General features: G+C 40.6%; 1 protein-coding gene across 1 annotated transcript in view; it reads left to right on the top strand.

Annotated features, from left to right (window-relative positions):
* FOCAD (focadhesin) overlaps positions 1-27,464 on the top strand; it is a 339,599-nt gene that overhangs the window by 302,143 nt on the left and 9,992 nt on the right. The window contains exons 34-39 of the mRNA XM_056117152.1: positions 523-625; positions 2,689-2,769; positions 15,630-15,758; positions 18,527-18,642; positions 24,025-24,276; positions 25,118-25,207. Coding sequence (XP_055973127.1) covers positions 523-625; positions 2,689-2,769; positions 15,630-15,758; positions 18,527-18,642; positions 24,025-24,276; positions 25,118-25,207 — 771 coding nt within the window. The remainder of the gene's footprint in view (positions 1-522; positions 626-2,688; positions 2,770-15,629; positions 15,759-18,526; positions 18,643-24,024; positions 24,277-25,117; positions 25,208-27,464) is intronic.

Below are 27,464 nucleotides of genomic sequence, written 5' to 3' on the forward strand. Positions count from 1 at the left end.
AATGGCAGGGGCAATGGCACCATCCCCTGGTGCATCCAGCTGCCTTCATGCACGCCAGGCATGAGCTCTAGCCCTTTGAGGTATCTGCCTAGCTCCCGAAAACAGATACTTGAAAGGAGTGTATCATGAGTGATAAAGCAATAGTAGATCATTTAAAGAAGAAAACAAAATCTCTCTTTCGTTTATAGAGACGTTTACTTCTTTTTCCTTCTCACAGATTTTTGAAAAAAAAAAAAAAGAGATCCGACTTGCTAGTGAAGCCTGAAACATCCATGTGTACTTTCTGTCATGTTTAACTGATAGACTTCTTGATAGACTTCAATGGGTTACTTATCCAGCAGCACTCACTGATCACCTCTGTGCCCCACGTTTTATATTCACAACACTGCACCTCATCTTAGAACTTCCCTTACTAGACAAACCACCACCTTTGAAAAGATGAGTGGTTTACTGTGACTGGGCTTTCACTGAATGTAGTTTGGGTCTTACCCTATCATTAAGCTTTCACACTTTCATCCATAGGTCATCAGCATGTCCGGAGCAATTGGTCTTCAGTCAAATGCTATCTGGCTTCTAGGACATCTTCATCTATCTACTCTGTCCTCAAGTCAGAGTAGAACCTCAGGTAAGATTAAAATCAAAGAATACTAGGAGCCAGAAGGAGAGATCACTGAATTGGGACCCATAGTCTGTTGTAATAATTGACCTTCACCACACGCTTAGGTGGTAGGAGTTAGAGTAGAGGAAAATAAGTGCTGGAGAGTTTTTCTGACTTGCCCAGAGCCTTGCTACAGTAAGTGGTAGATATGCGGTTTGAACTTAAATTTGTCAGCCTCCACAACCATGCTCTCTTCTCTTTGCCTCTCTGCCTCCCTTAGAGAGCAGTCTCAATATTCAGTCTAATTCCAACTTTTATAAGCAAAGACTCCGAAGCACAGAAATAATGCCGTGAGTACATTTAACTATGCATCTCTTGGAGCCAAAGAGATAGTATAGGGATTAAGGAGCCTGCCTTGCTTACAGTCAACCTGGTTGGAGTCTCAGGATCTTGGTGCTCCAAGAACTACCAGGGTAATCCTGGAGATCCTGGCTCCATAGACCCTGAACAGCTTTGCATCCTCAGGTCCTTACATTGAGCCACCAGCCTGGTTTGCAAAGAATCTCTGAGAGAGGCCCATGATCCCTTTGAGCACTGCTTACTCTTCCCTCCCCAACAAATAGTATATCACCTTGGCCTCGAATTGAAATCCCATGCCTTACTACAACCAGGCATTTTCAATTTCCAACTCTTCTGTGAAAGCACTACGGAATGTTGGCCATCATCATGTGCTTGATTTATGTTTGCTCTGGAGATATTCTGGGGAAGACCTCACTGTAACACCCCGCAGCCTACAGCGGTTCCTTAGTCTTTATGGGCTTTGATCCACTGCCTTGCTTCAACTCAGGTCATAGGTTTAGGCACCAAGAACCCTCATAAAAACGTAGTTTCAAATACTCCCTGACAGGTTATCTGTGGGCAGCATTGCTCTGAACACGAGCCTTGGTAATCACTGTTTCCCTCACTTTCAGCCACTTCTTAGCCATGGAAATAGAACACTGTTCTCACCGTAATGAACAGCTGGAAACTATCATTGTGGGGGGGGGGGGGGGCAAACTTTGTCATATTAGGAACCCCTGGCAACACTAATTTTGAAGGGCAATGTTTTTCACAGTGTGCTGGTAAAATTACATGTTGGGGGTTGGGGGCTATTTTTTTGTTTGGTTGGTTGGTTGTTGTTTTCATAGGCTTTTGTTATGTTTGGGGGTATATGATTGAGCCTACAAATATGGACGTCAAATCATAATGAATCATCTTACACAGGTTCTTCAGAACAAAATGATTATGGGGTCTGGAGAGAAATACAGCTGCTTATTATTTCCGATGGAATTTTCCAGTTGAGCCATTTATTGTCATAAAGCCCATTTCAAGAAACAGTTTTTGGGGATGGGGAGGAAAAGATCTAGAATACTTCCAGAACCTCAACAGTTTAAATGTCATTGCTTCACTATTACGCCAAACTGCTTTTGTTTGCTTTTTTTTATTTTTTTTGCTTTTGGGCCACATCAGGGGTTACTTCTGGATCTATAATTGAAAATTGAACCCTGGGTCAGCCACGTGCAAGGCAAGTGCCCTACCTGCTGCCCTATCTCCCTGGCCCCTCATTTGCGTATTTGTCCATGCTGGTCCCTTAGAGACCCCTGACATACTTTTATTTCCGTAGTTCATGTATCTGGTTAGGTTGTCATGAAATTTTACCCCTAAAATTATGTGCTTAGCCTAGGGACCCAGTATTTCTAGACCATTGACCTTTCCACCACAGAGAGGTCGGTGCATTGGTGCTTATTGATGTGACAATGTGGAAAGGAATTTTTTTTTACCATTTCAGTAAAGTTTTATCCTCTCTAGTTTTCCAAGCTCTACGAGGCATGCCACCGTTTTAGATTTGCTTGCCTAACCTAAGTTATTACTTCAAGACCAGTCACTTAATCTAATAGAATTAGTTGCAGCCACAGAGTATTGTGCTCAGATTAATGACATAAACATCTCTGCTTTGTCCCTAGGTTGATATGGCAGCATGAGATCATTATCTTTCCTTCATTAGTCCCGCCAAGTTCACTCGCTAATTTGATCATTTTCTGTCTCCACAGTTCCTACTGACTACAGCTATTTGCCTGAAAGCAGTTTTATTAGAGCAGCCATTGGCTTCTTCATTACATGTGGGAAAAAAGGCAAGTGAGCACATTTATTGAATTTTATCCTTCTTTTTTAACATGTGAAGTTAATGTCTGTGACTTTCTGTAGGATTGTACCATGCACATCTGAAGGAGTAAACTTTTCTTCTGCTAGACCATCTTTGCAGCTGAGGTCACTAGGATGCCAACTCCAGTGAATAGCACATAAACACATATTACTCAGCCTGTTGGAATCACCATGTCTGACTTAAAGGGGCTCTAAAAAGACCATCATCATCCATTTGGTCATTGAGAAAGCATAAGTTCACTTTAACTTTCTGTCCATTTCAAGTGAGGCGATGGAAAGAGAGATGACCTACTTAAGTACAGTTTGTATTCCTGAACCTTACTTGAAAGTAGATCTGCTCTGTGAACATTGTTTGATCATTCTGTGCAGTTAGAATCACTGAATATAGTATGTATACCTCTGTGTGTGTGAGTGAGTGTGTATGTGTGTGTGTGTTGTGTGTTTGGGTTTATTTTAGCTTTAGTTTGGGAACCACGCCCAGCAGTGTTCAGGGCTATTTCTGTGTACAGTGCTTGGGGAATTATGTGGTGATCTGGAATTAAGCAAGGTTACTTATAAGGGGGCTGGAGCGATAGCACAGCGGGTAGGGCATTTACCTTGCTGACCCAGGTTCGATTCCCATCAACTCATATGGTCCCCCCGAGCACCGCCAGGAGTAAAAGAGAATAACTCTGAGTGAAGAGCCAGGAGTAACCCTTGTGCATCGCTGGTATGACCCCAAAAAACAAAAAATCAAGGTTACTAATAGAGAAAGCTGATTCTTCAGACCTGACCTGAATCTAGGTTTTAATTTTTAACATTGTGTCTTTTTTTTCTCTGAAAACAATTATTCTTTGGTGATTCTTTATTGCTGCCACCTGCTTTAGAACAAAATGAACCTGAAGACAGAGATTGAGTGCTTTTTGTTTTTAATTAGAGCCAGAATGATACTGTCAGTTATTAAATCAGTACTCTCATGATGCACATATACATGGAGGAACAACTGTATCTAAATGCATAGCACAGGAACAGTTGTCAGTCATGTAATATTCTTTCATTAATATTTGCTAATATCATTCATCCTTGGACTGGTGAAGTCAGTCTGGTCAAAACCAGTGCCCGTAACGGGACAGGAGGATTGCTCCATAGCTGGAATCCTGTCTCATGAGCAAAGGGAGAAGGCAGCTGGAATAGAGAAGGGATCACTAAGAAAATGATGGCTTGAGGAACCAATCGGGATGGGAGATGTGTATTGAAAGTAGATAATGGACCAAACATAATAACTTCTCAATATCTGCATTGCAAACCATAATGCCCAAAAGTAGAGGGAGAGTGCAGGGAATATTGTCTTTCATGGAGGCAGGAGGAGGGTGGGAAAAGGGGTATGCCGGGAATATTGGTGGTAGGGAATGTGCACTGGTGGAGAGATGGGTGTTTGATCATTGTGTGATTGTAACCCAAACATGAAAGCTTGTAACCATCTCACGGTGATTCAATAAAATTATAAAAAGAAAAAAGCAACAAGACTATATCAATTTTAGGGGAAAAGGTTTTCAAACAAATTCAAGTAAAAATTTTTAAAAAATGGAGGAGTAAATTTGATTAATGAAGGTCTTGAAGTCAAGAAGACTTGGCATTGGAGAGGATGCTAAAGATCACATTGTCTGATTTTTGTTCTCCGGATAGTGGGATCTAGGGAACTTCAGATTATACAGTTATAATCTGCATAAAAGGTTGGAAGAGAATTTCTTTAGTTTCTGAGGTGCTAGAAATTGTGTTGTTACTTTAGACTTGCTTTTACATTTCCTGGGCAAAAAGTTGATATGTGATTATCTCATTGTTTTATATGTGTATAAACATATCATGTATTACACATAATGTAGATAACTGTTTATATCACTATAATTTGAATATACTAAAATAGCATAGTAGAGGTTTTTTTCATTAGTAAGATTCTGTATTCATGTAAAGGAGCATTTAAAAATTTTATGGCCGGGATAATTTGAGGAATATATCTTTCTGTTCTGTTTTTTGTTAGTGTGCTCACTGATACCTTATAAAAATGTTAAATGATATTAATGTGATATATTTCAATGAATGATAAAAATTCTTAAGGTCAAATAAAAAACTGCTTTCCCTCTCTAGTGAATAAAATGTCCCTTAGGCTCCCAAAATCTCTTTTCTTTTTCCTTTCTTTCTTTTTCTTTTTTTTTTCTTTTTTGAGGAGGGACATCTTGTCAGAAATGAATTTTCTTCGAATCTTAGGAGGGATTCTTGGTTAACTGTAACATTTTTATGATTACACGGTCGTCATAGCACAACAGGAAATGTTCTGCTCTAAAAACTGAAAATCAGGTGGAACTGGCATCAGGGATGTTATGTGCATGCAGTCACATGCAGTTTTGCAGAAAGCTATTTTAAAATGGGTAAATGAAGTATTAAAACATGCCATATTCCTAATCAGATTTTGGGCATTTCAGGTTGTGGGAGAGGGCTGCCTTCTTGTCAGGTTTGCTGACTAGATTCAGAGAAAAATCTATTCAGCCTTACACATTACTAATGATGACCCCAGAGGAGTGGGGGCCGTGGGAGGCTGACCTCCGCCTCGGAAGCCCATTTACAAAAACAAAACCAGACCCTGCTCTATGGGGCTAAATGGGATGGCCAAATGCGGAGGTGTGCATGCAAACGAGTGTTTTCTTCTTCAATATGCCCAGCTCATTTGAATTTTAATAACTCCCTTCTGAAGCAGCTTTTGAGTTTAAATGTCTGGATGTCACTCACCAGAGCCCAGTGGGGCTGCTGATAGGAAGGATGACAACTTTGGTAAGCTCTTTTGAGGAAGAAATGGCTTCAGAGAATAAAAATCATGCTTGACATGGGGAGGAGGAGAAAACTTTAGGGAGAGATGACTTCATTGCCTCTGTATGCTATTTAATAACTCACAAGAGGATGGAAAAATATACCAAGTTATTGCTGATCGACACTTAGTCCAGGATGAGATTGGGTATTGGGATCTCAATTTTGGCCAGTCAAAATTGAGGTACTGAATATACTAATCTGCTTTCAAATGTTCGGGCTTTTCTCACTTTGGATGCTCACTTGAATACTTCTGTGATAGAATATTCAGGGTATTCGTTGCATCCACTTCTTCATACATGCCTGCATTTTAAAATCATAGTAAATAGATGAAATTCTTTCTAGTTTTTAAAGTCTTTAGGTAACAGTTTTGCACTTAAGTGCTTTTCTGCTCTTCCAGATCACACTTTCTTTCCTCCCTTAGTTGCCCAGGCCTTTTCCTAACACATATATTATTTGTAACCTTTGGACTTTGTCATTATCCATTCCTATGGTCATTTCTTAACTATGCTAAACTTAAAATTTGCTCAGCATATGCCATCTATTTGCTCTGTCGTGGAATTTACTTTTTCCTCTTAAAGGCCTATTAAGTTTTAATCCCCCCCCTTTCTTTTCTTCTTTTCTACTCATTTTTTTTATTCTCAATTTCTGATCTTACTGTTCTCTAGAACTCACATCATATTTAGATTCCATCAAGATTTCATGCTTCGTTTATAATATATTTTAAGTGGTTTTTAAGGTATTTAATAAAGATAGTAATTTCTTTTTTGATGCTAACATTAAATATTTCAACATAATAGGATTATGTTTCTTTTTCTGTCACTGGGGAATGTTACTAGCACTTGCTACATTTTTCTTGTTACGTTTTAGAGTTCACAGTCAGAAGTATATTTGAGGAAAGTATTTAAATACTTGGAGTAATTTCATTAGGTGATTATTTCATTCTTGATATGAATAATTGCCAATGATCTGTATGTGTTAGTCTCATACATTAAGTATTGATAGGTGTATTGCCACTTATTTCTGTACTTATTAACTTGAGATCATTGTTGAGGAGTCTAGTCGAAAGATCAGGATTTATCACCTGAGCATAGACTTATTGATAGAAGAAAGCTGTCCAGTTATACAGATGAAATTTTGCATTTGGTAACCAAAACGTGTCTTTTTAAATATTTTAAATTTAATAATAGTTTACCTACATAATTCTTTTAAAAGTAGTATTAAAATTGAATACATATTATACTGTTTTAAAATTGTAGAGAAACAGTAATGCCCTATACTCATAGCTGCAATAGATATTCTGATACGTCCTTCTAGATGTTTATTTGTTATACTGAATCACATTTAATTGAAAAAAACTCATAATTAATTTTATATTCTTGATTTTTTTAATTTAACAAGTTTTCTTATAAAAAGGCATAATTGCCACTCATCTCCTCCAAAGGAGGCTTGGGGGAAAGGATGAAAAGAATTCTTAGAGCATCATTTTTTAGACATTTGTTACTTGTCTATGATGTTTATTTGCTTTGGGCTCAGGGGCAACACCCTGCCATGCTCAGAGACTCCTCCTAGCTTGGTGTTTAGGGGTCACTCCTAGTGCTGGTCCCGGTCTGTGCGGTGCCTGGGTTCCAGCCCAGACCTCTGCATGCAAAGTCTGCACCCCAGCCCAGTGAGCTGTCTCTCTGTTCCCTATTCTGAGAGTGTTTTGATTTCTCTATAAAAAGTATTTATTTGAAAGAAGAAAACTCACCTGTTAAGTTTCTCAGCAGATACTATCTTTTTTAGTCTTTGTAAATGTCATAAAAATATTAGAGATAAGGAAAGCTACCAATTATTTTTTTCAATTATTACAATACTTCAATAGATATCACTTTCTTTATGTACTCATAATTGTTATTTATATTCTTGCCTACATATATTTGTATTTTTCATTTTATACTATAAACATGGGCTGGAGTGATAGCGCAGCGGGTAGGGCATTTGGCCTTGCACGCAGCCAACATGGCCAACCCGAGTTTGATTCCTCCTCCCCTCTGGGAGAGCCTGGCAAGCTACCGAGAGTATCTCGCCCGCACGGCAGAGCCTGGCAAAGCTACCCATGGCGTATTCGATATGTCAATCACAGTAACAGTTGTCACAATGGAGATATTACTGGACCCACTCGAGCAAATCGATGAACAACAGGAGGACAGTAACAGTGACTATAAACATATCATTCTGAGAGTGTTTTGATTTCTCTATAAAAAGTATTTATTTGAAAGAAGAAAACTCTTCTTTTGTTTTTTAGCAGCCCTTCCCCCTTCTAATGTTGGAAATAATTTCATAATAAAAATTTAAGGAAAAAGGAATAATAATAATTGTTAATTAAATTTTTCTCATTATATACACTGTCCCACTGCATGTGACCTTCATTAGAATAAATTCTCAGGAGTATTTTGGTAGGTGAATTTGGTGACAGTAAGGATGACATCTCCTCATTGCTCTTCGAAGAATTTTACCTAATTTCGGCACCTCAGCCTTGTAGAAATATGCAAATCATATTTCATAGAAGTTTAAGGCACCCAGGACAGACTGACTACTTAGGTCCATACCCCACTTCTGCCACTTATGAGTCATGTAACTTCAGACAAACTTCTTAAGTCACTAAACCTCAATTGCTTCTATAAAGTGAATAAAAAAATAAATCTTTTTTTTATAGAGTTTCTATCAGAACTGAGTCACTTTTACCAGTACTTAGAAAGAAAGGATAAACCCAAGTAACCAAGATAGATAAACAAATGACAACAGTAAAAACTAGTCAGGTATAAAATGATACCTTATAATTGCTTCAATTTGCATTTCATTTCCAGCTGGAATGAACAGTTTTGCATGTATTTACTATTTGAGAGAGTTCTTCTTTTTTTAATTAAATTTTAGAGTTTCTTTGTAAATTATTCCTTTTTCCTTAAATTTTTATTGTGAAATTATTTCCAACATTAGAAGGGGGAAGGGCTGCTAAAAATAGAAAACTCCTATATCCCCTTCATCCAGAGACCCAACAGTGTAAACAATGTCTCAGCTAAAAGAAACTCTAATCCAGAATGTCACCCAGGGTTTACTAGCTGTAGCTCTTTCTTTGACCTGAAACAATTTTTCTGCAACTTTTGTAATTTTAGTATGTCTTAAAGTGAAAAACCGTTTATTTCATCGAGAAACTTCTATTTGGATTGCCTGATTTTCCTCATATGAGAGTGGGATCATCTTCTCTGGCAGGACATCTTCTCTGACATCTTCTCTCACAGGAGGGATGCTCTATTCTTCTGTCACATCCCATCACTTGTTCCCCAAGTCCTCAGCCCTGCTAGCACCATCTTACCTACTAGTTTCTGATATCCACTGAACAGCCACCCTGCTTGGCAGACTTCTTGGTGCTAAAACACACAAGGATGTTTGTATGTCCGGTAACTCTGAACATCTTTGAGGTATTTGTCCTTAAAATAAGTTACCCTACCCTTTTTTCAGGATCTGAGATATGTGTCAGAAACAGTTTCTGGTAGAAAACTAAATGTCTCTTTTATCAAAAATATTACATACTGTCTATAATTATCTCTTTTGTGTTTTAAAGGATTTTTGTTGGGAAAAGTCCTATCCGTCCTTTCCATCTTGGTAGAAACATCCTTTCTGCTCTTCTGGGGATATTGTGTAGAGGCCCTCAGAATAGTCCGATGTTTGGCATGCCATCTTAGACCCTCTACAATGCAGGCTCTGACAAAAGAAGGCTGCCCAAAACCCTGGTATAAAATTATTTATCTTCATACCAAGAAGGTTGGACAGGCACCAGATGCACATGGAGTGTGTGCCCAGGCAGACTCTGAGGCACTCATGCCATGAGACCTAAAGTTCTTAAGAGGCTGTCTAAAATGAACAGACCCACCAGCAAGGCTTGGGCTGGTTGCCTGTGTGCTAACTGCCTCTGTGACAAGATCAAGCATTTTTTCCTTAGTGAGGAGCAAAAAATCATTGTGAAAGGGTTGAAGGCGCAAGCACAGAATCAGCAAGTTAAATATTTTAAAAAATGAAGCTTTTCTGGGTAATAAAAAAAAGTCAGAAGGCTTAAAAAATATTTTTTAATTACTAAAAATTGAACATTTTCAGTAGGGGAAGAGAAAGAATTCCTTGGAGTTCCTAGATTAGTGTAGATTTCCCATGGGAAACTTTTCTGTGTTTTTCATAGTACTTTACATATGTGTAATTATTTGCTTAATTATTTATACTCCTTTGTTTAAAGTCTATCTGTTCCATTAGACTGCAGTTTCCTCAAGGGCAGGAAGAACATCTGTGTTGTATCCTAAGTACTTAGAACAGACTACTTGGCATGCAGTAATTTTCATATATTTGTTGAGCTTCAGCCTTAAGTATGTATTCTAGCTAATTCTGAGTGAGGTTGCTTCTAAGCAGCTGGGAAGATGAGAAGGGAAAGACATGTCCACAGTACATAAGCTGTGTGCTGGGGATGGGGAATATACCCACCAGCAGCTGTTAGCCTCTTGTTATGAGAATTTTACCAGGGGTTACACATGTGCTTGGTGGTGTCAGATATCTGATCCTCCCTGTCGCCAAAGTCTGCCTGATAATGAGTCTCATTGTAATGCATTATGTTCGGATATGCCATTTAGATCAGGATTCTTTGAGGCTGTCAACTGGATGAAGTATTTAACGGGACTTTGTACCCATATTTTAAAACATCTGGATTCTTTTAACAAATACTGTTAGGTCCTCTCAGCCCCACAACCATTGTCTATAAAGCATTCCAGTGTTTATATTTCTTTAAGGCACTTGTTTGTAAGACAAGGCACTATAATAGAGAAGCTGATTATTCCCTTGCGTAAATTCGGATTCTTGTGTTCAGTACCGAAAACCTCTGGCGAAGGACTCATGGGACTCCTTTCATATTTTACACCTTCAGCTCTTCTCTTCCCATACCTCCTCCTTTATCCTCTCACCCCCAAATTTATGGTACCGCCAAGTATTTTCGCTGTTCCTTTATAGTTATTATAATTCCTTTCATTCCAGTTAGTGTCAGAATTAGTTCCCTGCAAACATAGTGGAAAATTTTTAGTAGTTCTAGTTCTATTCTCTAGTTATGTGGAAGACTTATTATATTTAAGCACTTGTCAACCCTATGCACTATTGTACAAGTTCTCTTTATTTCTGAAAACTTTTTATGTCCCAGGTCAAATTTAAAGACTACAAAAACAATGAATAAAGGATATAGTAAAGTGCAGTTTCTTAGCTAACAGTTCTGTTATTCTGTCAAGAGAACCTTGTTGTCCAAGCCAGTGTTTCTCATGCTTTTTCTGGTTCTGTTTCCTTGACTCACCTATCCTATAGGTTCGTCCCCTATTTACACAGTTTTCACCCGTTTCCCTCTTGGACTATCTTGGGGGCTCACAGGGGTCCACATGAACTGTTGAGAAAAGTTGGTCTAAGTCATAAAACATCTGGAAAAGAATCAGATTTCACATTAAATCTTTACCTGGTTGAATGTCTTAACTAATTCTGTTGTGTTTTTTAAAAAAAAAACTGCATGTTATTATAGTAATTCTATAGAAAGACATGGAATAAAATTTTATGTGATTTGATCTTCTATTCAACATGATGCTCTCCATGTCCATCCAAAGATTTCATGACTTCATTTTTTCCTAGCAGCTGCATAATATTCCACTGTATAGATGTGACATCGTTTCTTTATCTATTCATCTGTTCTCGTGCACTCAGGTTGTTTCCAGATTCTAGCTGTTGTGAATAGTGCTGCAATGAACATAGGAGTGCAGATGGTATTTCTGCCATGTGTTTTTGGGCCCCCAGGGTATATTCCCAGAAATGGTATTGCTGGGTCAAATGGGAGGTCAATTTTTAGTTTTTTGAGGAATGTCTATATTGTTAGATATAGAATATAGCTATATTGTTAGATATAACAATTGTTATATCTAACAGTTGTTAGATATATAGCTTTTATTTGTGGTATATAACAAATATATATTGTAGAAGACTAATATCCATGACCAGGGAAAACAGAGGCTAGGAGAACTGGTCAGTGGTTGGAACTAACCACAAATATGTGTGGGGCAGAGGTTAGGTAAGATGAGAAGAGACCAGTTTGACAATAATAGCTGGGAACGATAATGCTGTGCAAGATGTGAGGGTTAAAAGTAGGTAAAGGGATATTCTTTTATATATATATATATATATATATATATATATATACATATATATATATTAGTGAAACACCATGAGATACAGTTGTAGACTTACAAGTTTTTGTACATGGGTTTCAGTTATACAATGATTGAGTACCCATCCCACCACCAGTGCCCATTCTCCACCCCTACCAATCCCAGTATCACTCCCACCCCACCCCCATCCCCCATCCCACCCTGCCTCTGTGGCAGGGCACTCCTGTAAAGGGATATTCTTGATAACCTTTCAGTATCAATATTACAAACCACAATGCCCAAAAGGAGAGACAGACAGACAGACAGACAGAGAAGAAAAACACCTGCCGTAGAGGCAGGCTTGGTGGGGGAGCAGTGATGGGAGGGAACCTAGGGAATTGTACACTGATGGAGAGATGAGTGTTGGAACACTGTACAACTGAAACCTAATCATGAACAGCTTTGTAAGGGCCCATCTATTTTATTGAATCACAATGATTCAATTAAAAAATAAATTTAAAAAAAAATTTTAAAAGGAAAAGTAATTTTAGAGGCCAGTATGATAGTAGATGGAATCGGGGCATTTTCTCTTCTTGAGGCTGACCTCGGTTTAATCCCCAACACTACATATGGTCTCCTGAGCACTACCCTACAAAAATAATATGAATCCTGTACACATATATTTTGTTTATTGTCTACCAGTTTATTAAGTTGTTTCTATGAATCACAAGCCAAAACACCTCCCTTTCCCAAAGCAGCTTAAGTGTTTGCAGCCACCATTGTGCAGGGACAGTTGCCACATGTGTATTATCAGTAGAGTACATTATGTGAGTAGCCAGCCAATGAATCCCATTACAGCATTTTTTTTTAATGCCACAGAATAGGTCAGACCTGACTTTTCCCTGCCTGTTCTCTCACCAAACTATATGCTTTGCTCTCTGGGCAATAGCAACCTTGTTCAGCACAAATCACTGTGCGGGGTAGTCCGGGTACCAAAAGCTGACTCATGCTTAAGAAAAATGAATGAATGTGTGCACAATTGAGTTATTTACCTCTTTCCCCTGTAAATTCTTCTCCAGTCTTAACAATGGTTAATTCTCTGATGATGATTCTGTCAGTCCTACTCTCAATTATATCTCTCAAGATATAATAGGATAAAGCTTATTTTCTGAGATGATCCTATGACAATCCTCCTCCTCCTCCTCCTCTTCCTCCTCTTCCTTTTCCTCTTCCTCTTCCTCTTCCTCTTCCCCTTCCTCTTCCCCTTCCTCTGCTACTTCCCTATGCTTCTCCTTTTCAGTAGCATTTTTCCTGTTCACTGACCAGCCGGTCTGTGGTCTCCAGTTGGTCTCTGGTCTCCAATTCTCATTCCTCTTCACTGATCTCACCTCTGCTTCTCCTTTTCTCTCTGCTTCTCCTTTCAGTGTGACTTACTCTTTTTACTGACCTCTTAGTGATTCCTCTCTACTCCTTTCCCATTTTCAGATCTCCTGAATTTTGGTGGGTTTTTGTTTTTCCTGATTTTACTTCTGCTTCTCCTTTTCCCATGCTTCTCTCTTTTTTTTTTCTAAGCTTCTTCTTTCAGTAACACTTTTCCTGTTACTTAGCCGTTCTGATATCTCAGCTAGGTCTTTGTTCTCCACTTCTTCCTCTGCTGATTTTGCCTGTGCTCTCCTTCTTCTGTGCTTCTCCTTCTTCTGTGCTTCTTCTTTCAATAGTGCTTTTCCCATTTACTGTCTGCTAGGTCTGCAGTCTCTCTTCTCCACTTCTCCTTTTTCTCTGCTGATTTTGCCTGTGCTTCTCCTTTTTTCTCTGCTTCTCCTTTTTCTCTGCTTTTCCTTTTTCTGTGCTTCTCTTTTCAATAGCACTCCTCCCCCCCCCCCCCCCCCCGTCCTCTTCCTCCCCACCCCCAGGTCTTCCCCATAAGTCTGCAGTCTGTTCTTCACTTCCCCTCTGCTGATTTTGCCTCTATTTCTCTTTTTGTTTTCTGTGCTTCTCCTTTTGGTAGCACTGTTTCCTTTAACTGACCTTTTCATGATTCAGCTCCACTTCTCCTTTTCTTTTACAGTATCTACCAAATCTGCTGCTTTTCTGCTAGCTTTACTTCTGCTTTTCTCTTCTCTGTGCTTCTCCTATTTCCTTTTGCTTCTTTCAGTGGGACTTTTTCCCTTTCCTGACTTTTTACTGACTCATCTTTCTCTACTTCTCCTTTCCTATTTCTGCAGCTGTTAATTCCACTACTTTTTTGCTGACTTGACTTCTGCTTCTCCCTTGCAGTAGCTCTTTCCCATGAGGACTGCTGTGTCCGATTTGTCTGTGCCTGGCAGTCCACATTTCCTTTTTTCCATTTCCCCCTTCCTCTTTGCTGACTGTGCCTCTGCTTCTCCTCTTTTCCAGTGCTTCTCTTTCCAGTGGCCCTTTTCCCTTTTCACTCACTCTGGCCCACTCTGCTTCCATCTTGTTCAGCATCTTCCGATTCTATCCCAGCTTTTCCTTATCCAGCTGATGCTCTGCTTGTTGCTGAGTCTTCCTATCCGCTGTGGCAGCTGATAATATTGTTGTTTTGGCTTTTCTTTCTTGGTCTGCTTTGTATGGATCACTTCAGAAGGATGTGGGGAGTTGTACCATACCCACTGGTGCTGGGCTGCTCTCAGTATGTTGCTTGGAGTACACTGCTGGGGGTACTCAAGGTACCATGAAGTACTGGTAGTACTGGTGATATCAGCCCCGAAACTCCTGCATGCAAAATATGTGTTCTAGAAGTTTGAGCTAGCTCCCTGGCCCCATAGATATTTCTCACCTCCTTGTAACTTCCCCCTTGCGTGATCTGAATGGCTGCTTTAATCCTGACTAATGACTCTACTCACGACTGCAAATGATTAATGCTGTTATCCCATTTTTCCCCTCTTTCAAATTATGCCCATATAAAGAAAGAACATGCTATTGGGCCAAAGACATAGTTGGGGTAGGGCACTTCACAGCTGACCCAGATTCAATCCCTGGCACCCAGGTATTATCCCCCCAACCTCACTTGGTACTAGTAAGCCCTGAGCACTGCTGGGTGTGGCCCCCAAACAAAGCAAAATGAAAAAGAATATACTATAAAGTCATCACACTACAATTAACCTATGGAATGGCAGTAGTCTTCAGTGCTCCCCCCTGGAGAAGTCAGGTGCAGGTCCAAGCTGGAAGAGGCAGAAAATCACATGGTACAGAACTTGAAGGTAGGGCCATGGAACCTAACCTAGAGTACATGGAAGGGACTTCCTGTTCCACAAATGGCTTGCGAAGTGAAGGAATGATTAGGCAGTAACATAGAACAAGTTGCCCTTTTTTAGAAAATTGGATGAAAAGACACGAGCAAGTATAGGAGAAAACTGAAGAGTAGCAGGAAATATTCCTATCCCAAAAAAAAGAAGGAAAGACTGAAGACAGATACAAGGGAGAACAACAGAGGATGGCAAGTGGGGTTGAGATTATAGCACCTAATTGAAGTATTGACCATAGTTAAAGATGTGATACCAGATCCTTTGAAAGTAGAAAAGACAGTTGACATTTTATGTTTTCTTATTGCTATCAAGGTGTTGTATTTTTTTGTTTGTGGCCATGTCTGGCTGTGCTCAGGATTTGACTCCTGGCTCTGTGCTCAGGAATCACTCTTGACAGGACTCAGGGGACCAGCTGAGGTGCAAGGCATCAAAGCACAGTCAGCTGCTGGCAAAGCAAGCATCTTATCCGCTATACCCTCTCCCTGGTCCCATCAAGGTGTTTTATTATTGCTTTTCTTTATGTTGTAGGTCCTGAATCTGTGCCTCCTTCTCTTCTCAAAGTCGTGATGAAACCCATAGCAACCGTTGGAGAAAGCTACCAGTACCCACCTGTGAACTGGGCCTCACTCCTCTCTCCACTTATGAGATTAAACTTTGGTAAATATCAATTATCTTGAGGTCTTTGGATGCTGCTCTCAAGTAGCCAACTGGAAGGGAAAATAGACTCTGTAATGATTGGTTGTAACTGGATACCTTTGAAGTCTTTGTGATCTGGTGTAAGTGAAGTCTAGGAGTGAGGGTCTGATTTTGTGCAGGCCTGTGAGGCAGTCCCAGGTTAATGTTCATCTGACCAGAGTTTGAATCTCTCTGTTTCACTTCTGGGAGTTTACAGCAGCTGTAGCCCTCAGGACTGGCGAAGAGACCAGGGGTGTGTCCCTGCATTTATAGATGTTAGTGCCTGGCAGTGACTGTGGTGTCTGTTTCCAACCAACCTGAGCAGCAAATGGGGAGTCGTGTAGATCGTTGGGATCTGAGATTTGTTTTGGATCAAACAGCTAGGTTATTTTTACAAGTTTTTTTTTTTTTGCGATTTTTAAACATTTTATTTTCATAAACCTCCACTACCTCCACTACCCAGCCGCCACCACACTCCAGGCCACTTTCCGGACCCATCATAAGACACGTAATACCCATATTCCAAGATTACTGCACCATATTTGATGGGGTTCAAATGTGCTTTGAACCATGGAAACACATGCAAGGGCAATTGGAGGCTGCCCTAGAAGCTTCTATGCCTCTCGGAGAGCCTGGCAAGCTACCGAGAGTATCCTGCCAGCATGGCAGAGCCTGGCAAGCTATCTGTGGTGTATTCGATATGTCAAAACCAGTAAATACAATGGGTCTCATTTCCCTGCCCCTGAATGAGCCACCAATATGGCTGCATTAAGAAGGATAAGGAAGGAGAGGCTGATAAAATCCCAGGGCCGACCTAGGATACCAAAACAAAGAAGGACAAAAATGACTGTTTGTACTTTCAATGCACATATGTTGGCATCAGACGCATCCATCGAGGACCTGATGGTGCAAGCATGAAAGATCAAGTACGACATCATTTGTCTGACCAATATGAGAAGGCATCAACCACATCACGCCATTTTCAACACTGGAGAAGAAGTGTTCCTCAGAACATGCGACAAAAGAGGCGTTGGTGGTATCGGTGTCCTTGTCAACACAAACTTGGCCATGGGCATTGATTCATTCAAATGCCAACAACCCAACTTGGATGATTACACTTGAATAGATGTGGCTCACTGCCAGCAGTTTCTATCTTCGTTGTCTACACAGCAACAACCAATTATGATGAAGAAGAAATTGAGAAGTTCTACATGGAGCTGGAGAAGTTCTATAAAGAAGACCACACCTTCTACAAGATCATTGTTGGTGATTCTAATGCCAAGATAGGACCGAGAAGATCAGCCAAAGAACCCCACATCGGGACCCGTGGCCTAGAATGGAATGAACAGGGTGAAAGACTGTCTGAGTTCATCATGTCGACCAAGACCATCCATGGTAACTCACAGTTCCAGAAGGCCGAATCTAAACGTTGGACATGGGAGTCTCTCAGTGGACGGTTCCACAATGAAATTGACCACATCAGTTGACGGTTTTGCCTGACTGATGTCACTGTTATCCCAAAATTCCAAATGGGATTGGAATCCTTCATGCAAAATTCTTCTTCACGAAGAGGGAAGAAAGGGCTGCAAAGTTTAAGAAGAGAACTCCCAGAACTCCTACCAACTGGGAGCTCTTTGGCACTATTGCGGCAACATGGTAAAATGCCGTCATTGACAACATTGGCGAGGAATACAATCCACTGGTTCAGCACCTCCATGATTGTGCGAGGAATGCCAAGAGAGAAATAGCCACAAAAAGACACCATCTTCGAAAATTCTTGAGCTCATTCGCCAGCATGACTGGGCATGAGCCTCAGGCAACTGCAAGCAAACATCCGACCTCACAAAGCAGTGCAGAGAAAGGAAGACCTCAAAGAGAGAAGAGCAGCAGTGCTAGCCAATGTGGCATAAGCCGGGAAAAGTATTTGCAACACCTTCCTGTCCTTCGCTGACTACAAGACCAAGATAACTGCCCTCCGACGTCCTGATGGATCTATCGCATCTTCCAGAAGGGCTTGCCCCCTCCCATCTTCAGAAAAAAAGGAAGAACAATTTTAAGTGTTATAAAATTGTGTGTTTATGGTAGGGTGCTTCATTATATATGATATGCAGAAAGACTATAATTTATGTGCAGTCTGAGGGATAATCAAAGATAATTTTAACTATACATAATTTTTTACCTAAATGTTTTCATTTAAACCTAATCAATCCTTGTGTGAGCTGTGCTGTCACCATTCTGTTGTCCTTAGAGATTTTATTTAGAATATGGATCCACCTGCACTTTTCCTACTTTCGTGTGCTCCATTCAGAATGTATTTTAGGAAATAAAAATATCTGGACAGGAAAATACATCTGCTAGTAGAAATCAGACAACTAAAAAGACTAAATCTCAAAGAAGGTGGCTTTATCTTAAGGCCTTCTAGACCTTGGCCAGTTTTCCTGTGCTGAGTGCAAGGCTGAAGGGGCACATTTTTTGCTAGAATATAGTCAACTTCTCATTAGTATGTGAATTTCTGATTTCTCCAAACAGTCTGAGTTTTTTCAAGGTTCTTGCCATTTCCAAGATTTAGGAGTATGTTTCATGTAGGCACATTCTTCTACATAAGAGGTCTTGTGAAATCCTTTTTGATTTACCGAAAACCTGTTGCCTGTAGAAGTCACGTGAGCAGTTGCTTTGAAACAGTGATGCCTGAAAATGAGCCAAACAAAGCACCACCTTAGATTTTGTTTTCTTTTCCCCTTCTCTTTCAGGTGAAGAGATACAGCAACTGTGCCTTGAAATTATGGTGACCCAGGCACAATCATCTCAGAACGCAGCTGCACTCTTGGGATTGTGGGTGATCCCTCCACTCGTCCACAGTCTGGGTGTATGTAATCATCAAGGGTGTCGGCAACTGGAGGATAGGGCCCTTGCGGGGAAAAATAGTATTCACTGGGGAATGTTCTCTCAAAGTCTAAGAGTGGACAAATGGGATCATATGAAAATTGAGGGTTTGATAGTAGCTGACCAACATTCTGGAAAATGATTTGACTCAGATCTCTGCCACAGCCATCACCATTCATTCTCTCAGCCTCCGTTTATTACCCAAAAAGGAGGGGAAAGATGACGGGGGATATTAAAGTTACTTGTTTAGTACCAAGCAGCTAGAAATGTGTAGAATTACTTAAAGCTAGCTTAATTTGTTCATAATTGTCCTGGTAGGTATTAAGGTAAAGCCATATCTCCATGTATCTGAGCTGTTTTTCACAGAAGTTAGCAATTACAGTAAGCCTTGACAGCTCGGGAGGATTTGGTCAGGTATCTTGTTAGAGACCTTGGAGGTACAGGAGGGAGGTTGTAGGAAGAGAAAGCAGAGCAATCTGCAGGTGTGTTCAACATGAGCATGGTGCAGAGGAAGAAATGACTGAGTCCGGTATTTGTGGTCGAGAGAGGGGGCAGCACCTTGAAGGGTATATCATACCAATAAGACTAACTTACTGTGTTTGGCATATCGAATACTCTCGGTAGCTTGCCGGGCTCTCCGAGAGGGGCGGAGGAATCGAACTCGGGTCGCCCCTCTCGGAGAGCCCAGCAAGCTACCGAGAGTATTCGATATGCCAAACACAGTAACAACAAAGTCTCCAATGGAGACGTTACTGGGCCCACTCGAGCAAATCGACGATCAACGGGAGGGCCTTTACCTTTACCTTTAAGACTAACTTGTGAAATTAGGGGCCAGAGAGATAGTACAGTGAGTAGGGCACTTACCTTGCATGCAGTTGACACAGGTTTGATTCCCTGCACCCCATATGGTCCCCCCGAGCCTGCCAGGAGTAAGCCCTGAGCACAGAGCCAGGAGTAAGCTCTGGCACTGTGGCCCAAAAGAAAAAAAAATGTAGAGTTAATTTTTTAAATTTTTTTTTTTTATGTAGGAGTACTGCTTTTTATTCAGCCACTGATTAGCTGATTGAATTGTGCATGAACTCCACCTTACTTTTTTCTTTCATGTTTTATCATTTTATTTATTGAATCACCATGAGAGCAGTTACAAAGTTTTCGGGTCTAAGTCTCGGTCATACAATTAAACACCCGTACCTTCACCAGTGCCCATTCTCCACCACCAAAAAGCCCAGTATACCCCCATCCCACACCCTCCCCCTACCTGTGGGGCAGATGATTTCCACATTACTCTGTCTCTACTTTGAACACATTCAATATTTTGACACCAGACCCACCATTATTATTTGAGATTTTACCCCAACACTAGGATCTGCTGAAAAAGCAACAGTAGACAATTTGTGTTCTATTGATGGTTATGAATAACATATGATGTCACGTGGCTGCAGAAGGGCCATGTGATTTTGAAATTCTGAAATTTTAACACTTAAATATGGAGGGATTTCTGCCAAAAGCCACTGGGTTTCGAGATTTGCTCCCGAGTCTCTGAGATCATGGCCGTTGAGCAGCTTGATCAGGAGCCAGAGAGGCCGTTCATGGGCAATGACTTGGGGTCTCATTGGGGTGGGGAGGACAGGCCCGACTCCACCCCCATCCTGTGAGACCCAACAAGTTTCGTCACTGCAGGCCCAAGCCTGACTGTCCAATGGCCTCTGGAGGATGACGGCCACCAAGGAGCCAGGGGGAAGCAGGCGGAGGGACAACACCCTTTCCCCCCTGGGGTGGCCCAGCGATGGTAATGTACTGTGGGGTCCAGACGCATTTCTGCGAAAAGCCACTGGGTTTTGAGATTTGTTTCTGAGTCTCTGGGATCATGGCCATTAAGCAGCTTGATCAGAGGCCAGAGAGGCCATTTTTGGGTGATGACTTGAGGTCTCGTTGGGGTGGGGAGGACAGGCCCGGCTCCCCCCCCCCCCCCCATGTAGAGTTAATTTAGATGTTTAAATTCTGAGTATATTTTAAACTAAGACCAACACACACACACACACACCATGGTTTCTTAGATATTAATTGATTGATTCTAAGTTACAAAATTAAATAATCATTTCTCTTATTACTCTATCCCGGAAGGATTTGATTCTTTGCAAGTAGAAGAACACTCTATAATTTTCTCAATATTTTGCCATCAGTTCCTGTTCTGTGGGGTGTGTTTTTGGGGGATGGGGGATGGGGACAGAGGGCTCACAAGTGGTATCCAGGAAGCCAGTGGTGTGATCATCGATTCTCAGTCAACTGGGCCAGTAGTTCAGTTCCAGGGCCCAAGGATGTGCTGGTTAGGCCCTGCAGTGCTGGGAATTATCTGAGTCACCTCAGTGGTGCACAGGGGCCTCCAGGACTGTATATGATGATGCTCGAGGAACCGTATGGTACCAGAAATCAGACCTGGGTCATAACCACTGTACTATATCCCAGCCTAGATATATTTTTTTAGCTTATCTGTATCTCCTAAATCTCTCAGATTGAAAGTGAATGTTACTGAGGTCTGCCACCTTTCTTTCAGCTTCTATCCATTTCCTACCTGCCTCCTACAAGAAGCTTCCATCTTACTGCCATTTAATGAACGTTTGCTGTGTACTTGCATCCTGTAAGTGCACAAAGCATGTTTACAGACATCAGATTTAATCAATCTTCAGCCCAGAGAGGTTGATCTTTACAGCTATATTGAGCTATAATTTTTATATCATAAACATGGCTTTTTTCATATATAACTTGATGAGTTTGGGTATGTTTTCACATTTACATATGCAACAAGGGTACAGTCATCGTCACAAAGAGTTCCATTGTGCGTAATTGTTGTCAACCAATTCCTAATCTCGAACCCAGATACCACTCATCTGCTTTGTGACTCCATAATTTTACTTTTTTTTTCTTTTTGGGTCACACCAATGATGCACAGGGATTATTCCTGGCTCTGCACTCAGGAATTACCCCTGGCGGTGCTCAGGGGACCATATGGGATGCTGGGGGTCAAACCCGAGTCGGCTGCATGCAAGGCAAATGCCCTACCCGCTGTGCCATCACTCCAGCCCCATAATTTTACCTTTTAAAAGGAGTATATGAATTTAAACATTATATAAAATAGAACCATATGAAATCTTTTATGTCTGGTTTTATTTCAATTTTGATAGACTTTACTTTTCCATTTACATATTGATAAACGGAGGGAATTGCAAACTAAGCAAAATTACCATGACTAACAAATCGGAAGAGTCTAGCTAAGTCCAAAGCCCATATCTTAAACACTATTCTGTAAACATTTTCTATTTAAATTCAGATAATTCACAATTCTAACAGTATCTGAAATTTCCCTAGATTTTTTTTTCACTTTAGTTATCCTTCCACTTCTCTTTTAGATCTGTAGCACTGTAGTACTGTCCTCCTGTTGTTCATTGATTTCCTCAAGCAGGCCCAGTAATGTCTCCATTGTTACTGTGTTTGGCATATGGAATACGTCACAGGTAGCTTGCCAGGCTTTGCCGTGTGGGCGAGATACTCTCGGTAGTTTGCCGGGCTCTCGGAGAGGGGCAGAGGAATCGAATTCGGGTCAGCTGCGTGCAAGGCAAATACCCTACCCACTGTGCTATTGCTCCAGCCCATCTTTTAGATCTATAATATAATATTATATATTATAATATAATATCACTGTCACTGTCCTCCCATTGTTCATCGATTTTCCTCGAGCAGGCTCAGTAACATCTCCATTTTTTGAGACTTGTTGTTACTGTGTTTGGCATATTGAATATATCACAGGTAGTTTGCGAGATACTCTCGGTGGCTTGCCAGGCTCTCCCAGAGTGGCAGAGGAATTGAACCTGGCTTGGCCGGGCTGGCTGCATGCAAGGCAAACGCCCTACCACTGTGCTATCGCTCCAGCCCATAATATAGTATAAAGTAAAGTAAAGTAAAGGCCCTCCCGTTGATCATCGATTTGCTCGAGCGGGCCCAGTAACGTCTCCATTGGAGACTTTGTTGTTACTGTGTCTGGCATATCGAATACTCTCGGTAGCTTGTCGGGCTCTCCGAGAGGGGCAGAGGAATCGAACTCGGGTCGGCCGTGTTGGCTGCGTGCAAGGCAAATGCCCTACCGCTGGGCTGGAGCGATAGCACAGCGGGTAGGGCGTTCGCCTTACAAGCGGCCAACATGGCCGACCCGAGTTCAGTTCCTCCGCCCCTCTCGGAGAGCCCGGCAAGCTACCGAGAGTATTCGATATGCCAGACACAGTAACAACAAAGTCTCCAATGGAGACGTTACTAGGCCCGCTCGAGCAAATATAGTATAATAATTACAATATAATCTTTCTACTTATTGATTATGAGCTTTCCTATTAACCTTTCTAATTAGCAAGTTGTGGTTGTAGATTCATTTTTCTAATAATATACCTTCAATCTAAAAAAATGATAGGAAGTGACATTTTTTAAAGTGAGCTCTTCAGATCAAGCAACTGCATTAAAATTTTTTCAAATTTCACTGGCTTTGTCAGATTTTTTAATACCACATGTTTTTAGGTCAAAAAGAAATATGTGCACTCTTGTAGCACATATTTTCATTTCTAAGTTTGTTGTTGTTATCAATCTTTTGGGCTATACCCAGAGAAACTCAAGGCTAACTCTTGCCTCTGTGCTCGGGGATCACTCCTGGTAGTGCTCAAAAGACATATGCTAAGGGTTGAACCAGATTTGACTGTATTGCCAGGCAAGCACCTTTACTATCTCTCTGGCACTAAGAACTTCTGAAGCCCACTCTTTTAAAGTCTCTGGCTCAGGACAGCGCTCATTAATCGTGCCTCTTCCTTAACTACGAGTGCTAACATGCCATCAGTCCCCCATGCCCAGCTGGTTCCTTTTTGGTCAGTAATGGTCCCAGTGTATCAGTTGCCCTTTGTATTTCCTTGTGCGCAGAAGAAATTAATAATAGCCATCGTTCGGTTGATTTTTCTCAGATGAGTCTTTCATCTTCGGGAGAATTTTTTGCTGGAATATATAACCTTTAAGAATGAACAGCAACTGTCGTATACTTTATTTTAGCTGTAGCATTTTCTTCTCACTGAAAAGATCTAAGGCTTAAACTGAGTAGTTCACAGATGAATTACCATACGCTCGTCACCCTGGATCAGAAGTCACTGCAGCAGCCAGAATCTCATGCATTTATCACCCATTGAACGACGAAGTTATGGGAAAATGAGGGACCAAGTCATAGCCTACAGTTTTTATCTCCCCGTCTACCCCCAGACACAAAGATGGCCTCGACATTTTGAGCCTTACAAACTCAGACTTGCCTCTTTACATCTGACCTCTTCCATTTTTCTTCCAGCTGAATATCAACAAATATCTCTTGGTTTCTGCACCTCTGTGGGTCAGACATGTCTCTGATGAACAGATCCTGGGTTTCGTCGAAAACGTCATCGTGGCAGTTTTTAAAACAGCTTCCGATCCTGAGTTATGCCCAAGTGCCTTACAGGGTCTCAGCCAGACCATGAAACTCCCCAGCCCTTCCTTCCACCTCTGGAGCCTGCTCTGCAAAGCTACTGGGAACATTTTTGACCTTCTGCCAAATAAGATTCGGGTGAGGAACAAAAATATTTACATTCCTGACAATTTATGTTTGGGATTTTTTAAAGCCTTTTTGGCAAAGTGGGGAAGTGTATATTTTAAGAATGTGGTGGGAAGGCTAGCAAGAAATGACCACATTCTCCACCAAGAATGTGATTCCTTTAAGGATCTAAATTGAGGTTGAATATTTAGAACCAAAATTTTGAGCAAATTCAGAAGCAGCTTACCCAGTCTTGAACTAGGATATTTTTGCTCTTGGGCCCTTAACAAAATGCCTATAGACCGTGAACAAGCGGGAAGTTCAATGAGTAAGGTGCCTTGCATGTGGCCGACCCAGATTTAAGACCTGGCACTTCATTTGATCCCCAGAGTCTGCCAGGAGTGACCCCTGAGTACAAAGCCAGGAATTAGCCCTGAACAACATGGATGTGGTCAAAACACAAAAACAAGACAAAACAAAAAACAAGAGCAAATGAGAAAGCTCAGAAACCCCTATAGTTTGCGCATGGAGGCATACTTAGACATACTGTCCAGTGTACTGTTTATAACATATGACTTCATACCAATTTTTTACCTCCCCCAATAAATCTTTCGATTATAATTTCATGAAGAAGTTCAAAATCCACTTGGAATTATAAATTCTGGTAAGGAGAAAGAAGTACAGCCAAACAAATACAAAAAATAATAGGAAAGAGGTTTTCTGAATGATAAAAGGTGGCTACATATTTGGTTTGATTAATTTCAAAATTTCAGCCACTGCTGTTTGTATAGACAAGCAGAATTTTTCAGAACATTAAGAAGATACTTGTTATCTTACATTATATGTTGACGTACTTCCAACCTTTCTCCAACAGAGAACTGATCTCGAGCTGTATATCAGTGTAGCAAAATGCCTTTCAGAAATGACAGATGATGAAGCCATTCGGGTTGCCCAGATTACAGAGGTAATACTGTATCTGTGTATTATTTTTATCATTATTGAGGTAAAAATTATAGTTGAAGAGGTGACTATGGTATGATTTTGGCTATAGCTAATTTTTGCTTATTTACTATAATATCAGGAACTGTTTGTGGAATTCCATGTTCAGTCTTAGAAATATGGTTGGGCAGGGAGTTATAGGGATGCATAGATAGATAAATTCTACTTATACATTATCCATTAGCATAATGCACAAGTCATATACTTATTAGTTCCATCTTCTGAAAAACATTTCTGGGTCTCCTTTAGACAAACAAAAGTAAAAGACAATGATTTTAATTCACATCCCTCATGGATGAAAATATTCTTACCAAATAATTTTTTGGTGCATGGAAAGTGTAAATAGTTCTCTTATCACATTATTTTCCTTCACCTGGTACTTAATCTTTCACATTGGCAAAAGATAGCTGATTGGAGGGGCTGGAGTGATAGCACAGCGGGTAGGGCGTTTGCCTTGCACGCGGCCAACCTGGGTTCGATTCCCAGCATCCCATATGGTCCCCTGAGCACCGCTGGGAGTAATTCCTGAGTGCAGAGCCAGGAGTAACTCCTGTGCATCGCCAGGTGTGACCCAAAAAGAAAAAAAAAAAGATAGCTGATTGGAAAGAAAGCACCATTAGTCTTGAAGTGGCATGATCCGCGAAATAATTAATTAACCTTCACTCCTATAATCGGTCAGATTACTGAATAAAAATCTGAATATTGTTAAAGCTTTGAGATTTATCAAAAGTAATACATGATATATTATTCAATTTGAATGGTAAATAAGCAATGAATAACTTTTGTTTGGTATAAGTACATCCTAGTGGACATTATTCAAATGTCATCTCTGTATATCGGGTATTATCAAAGGCCTAGAGAATTGTGAGCCTTCACATTGCTGAATAGCTTAGCATTTATTTCACAAGATAGCAGATTTGCCTATTGAGTTGAATCTCTGGATTTCTGCATTCCATAGTTCTAATTCTCCAAATATGCCCCTTGAACCATCATCACTTGGGGGACTGATCAGAAATGCAAATTCTGAACTCTTACTGCAGACCTACTCAGTCAGCAACTGCAGCTGGAACCTAGGAATCTGTGTTTTCACTGTATCGCCAAGTAATTAGATCCTTCCTAAGGTTTGGAAACCACTGTTGGTGTATATTGAAGAAATAGTAGAATTTCTGGAGATGGTAAAGGTAAAGGTAAAGGCCCTCCCGTTGATCGTCGATTTGCTCGAGCGGGCCCAGTAACATCTCCATTGGAGACTTTGTTGTTACTGTGTCTGGCATATCGAATACTCTCGGTAGCTTGCCGGGCTCTCCGAGAGGGGCGGAGGAATCGAACTCGGGTCGGCCATGTTGGCCGCTTGTAAGGCCAACGCCCTACCGCTGTGCTATCGCTCCAGCCATTCTTTTTGTTTTAATGAAGGACAGCAAGAGAGATTTTCCTCTGGAGCCTCACTGCTGAGATTTGAATTTCAGCTCTACTTTTCCAGCAGAAACTCAGTGAAGTTTCATAACCTTTCTCTCTTCCTCTATCTCTTCATCTGTAAAAAAGAGATAATAACACATATCTCCTCAGGTTGTTTTGTTAGTTAAGTGACTTAATCATGTTAATTTCTTGAATCATGCCCAGCCCAAGGCAAGTACTTGGTAATTATCATAATACATTTATGTAATTTGTTATATCCTATTATTATATTCTTGTAATAGGAGTTGAAATAATGAATAAAATAGTACCTAGAACTAAAGATTGCTGTACTCACTAGGGTTCTTAAAGTACCAGAGTATTGTCCCTAGAACATACTATTGCTTGGAAAAGTCAGTATCTTCCCCTGAGGTCAGTGTTTTCTATTCATTTCTGGAAAGGTTTAAAGCAAGAATAGGGGAATTGAGTTCCATTTCTTACTCCACCACCTGTAATTATATGACCTCGAGCAAAGTACTTTCCTTTTGGACTCCAGCTCTTTCGAGTGTGAAGGAGGGTAGATAATAGTAATTTACTCTAGAGGGTTGAAGTGAGAATGTAAGTGCATAGGTCTCAACCTTTTGGTGTTTAGGGCACTTTGGTTTCTTAAAAATTACTGAGGACACCAACCTTTTAATTTAAATGTGTCCTATTTACCATATAAAAAATGAAAACCTGGAAATTTATATTTACTTAAAAGTAAATAGAAAAAAACCATTTTCAGATACAATACACAAAAAAACTAGAAGTAGCATTTTATGGGTTTGGTT

The sequence above is a fragment of the Sorex fumeus genome, unplaced genomic scaffold, assembly GCF_029834395.1.
Source record: "Sorex fumeus unplaced genomic scaffold, SorFum_2.1 ptg000034l, whole genome shotgun sequence".
NCBI classification, from domain to species: domain Eukaryota; kingdom Metazoa; phylum Chordata; class Mammalia; order Eulipotyphla; family Soricidae; genus Sorex; species Sorex fumeus.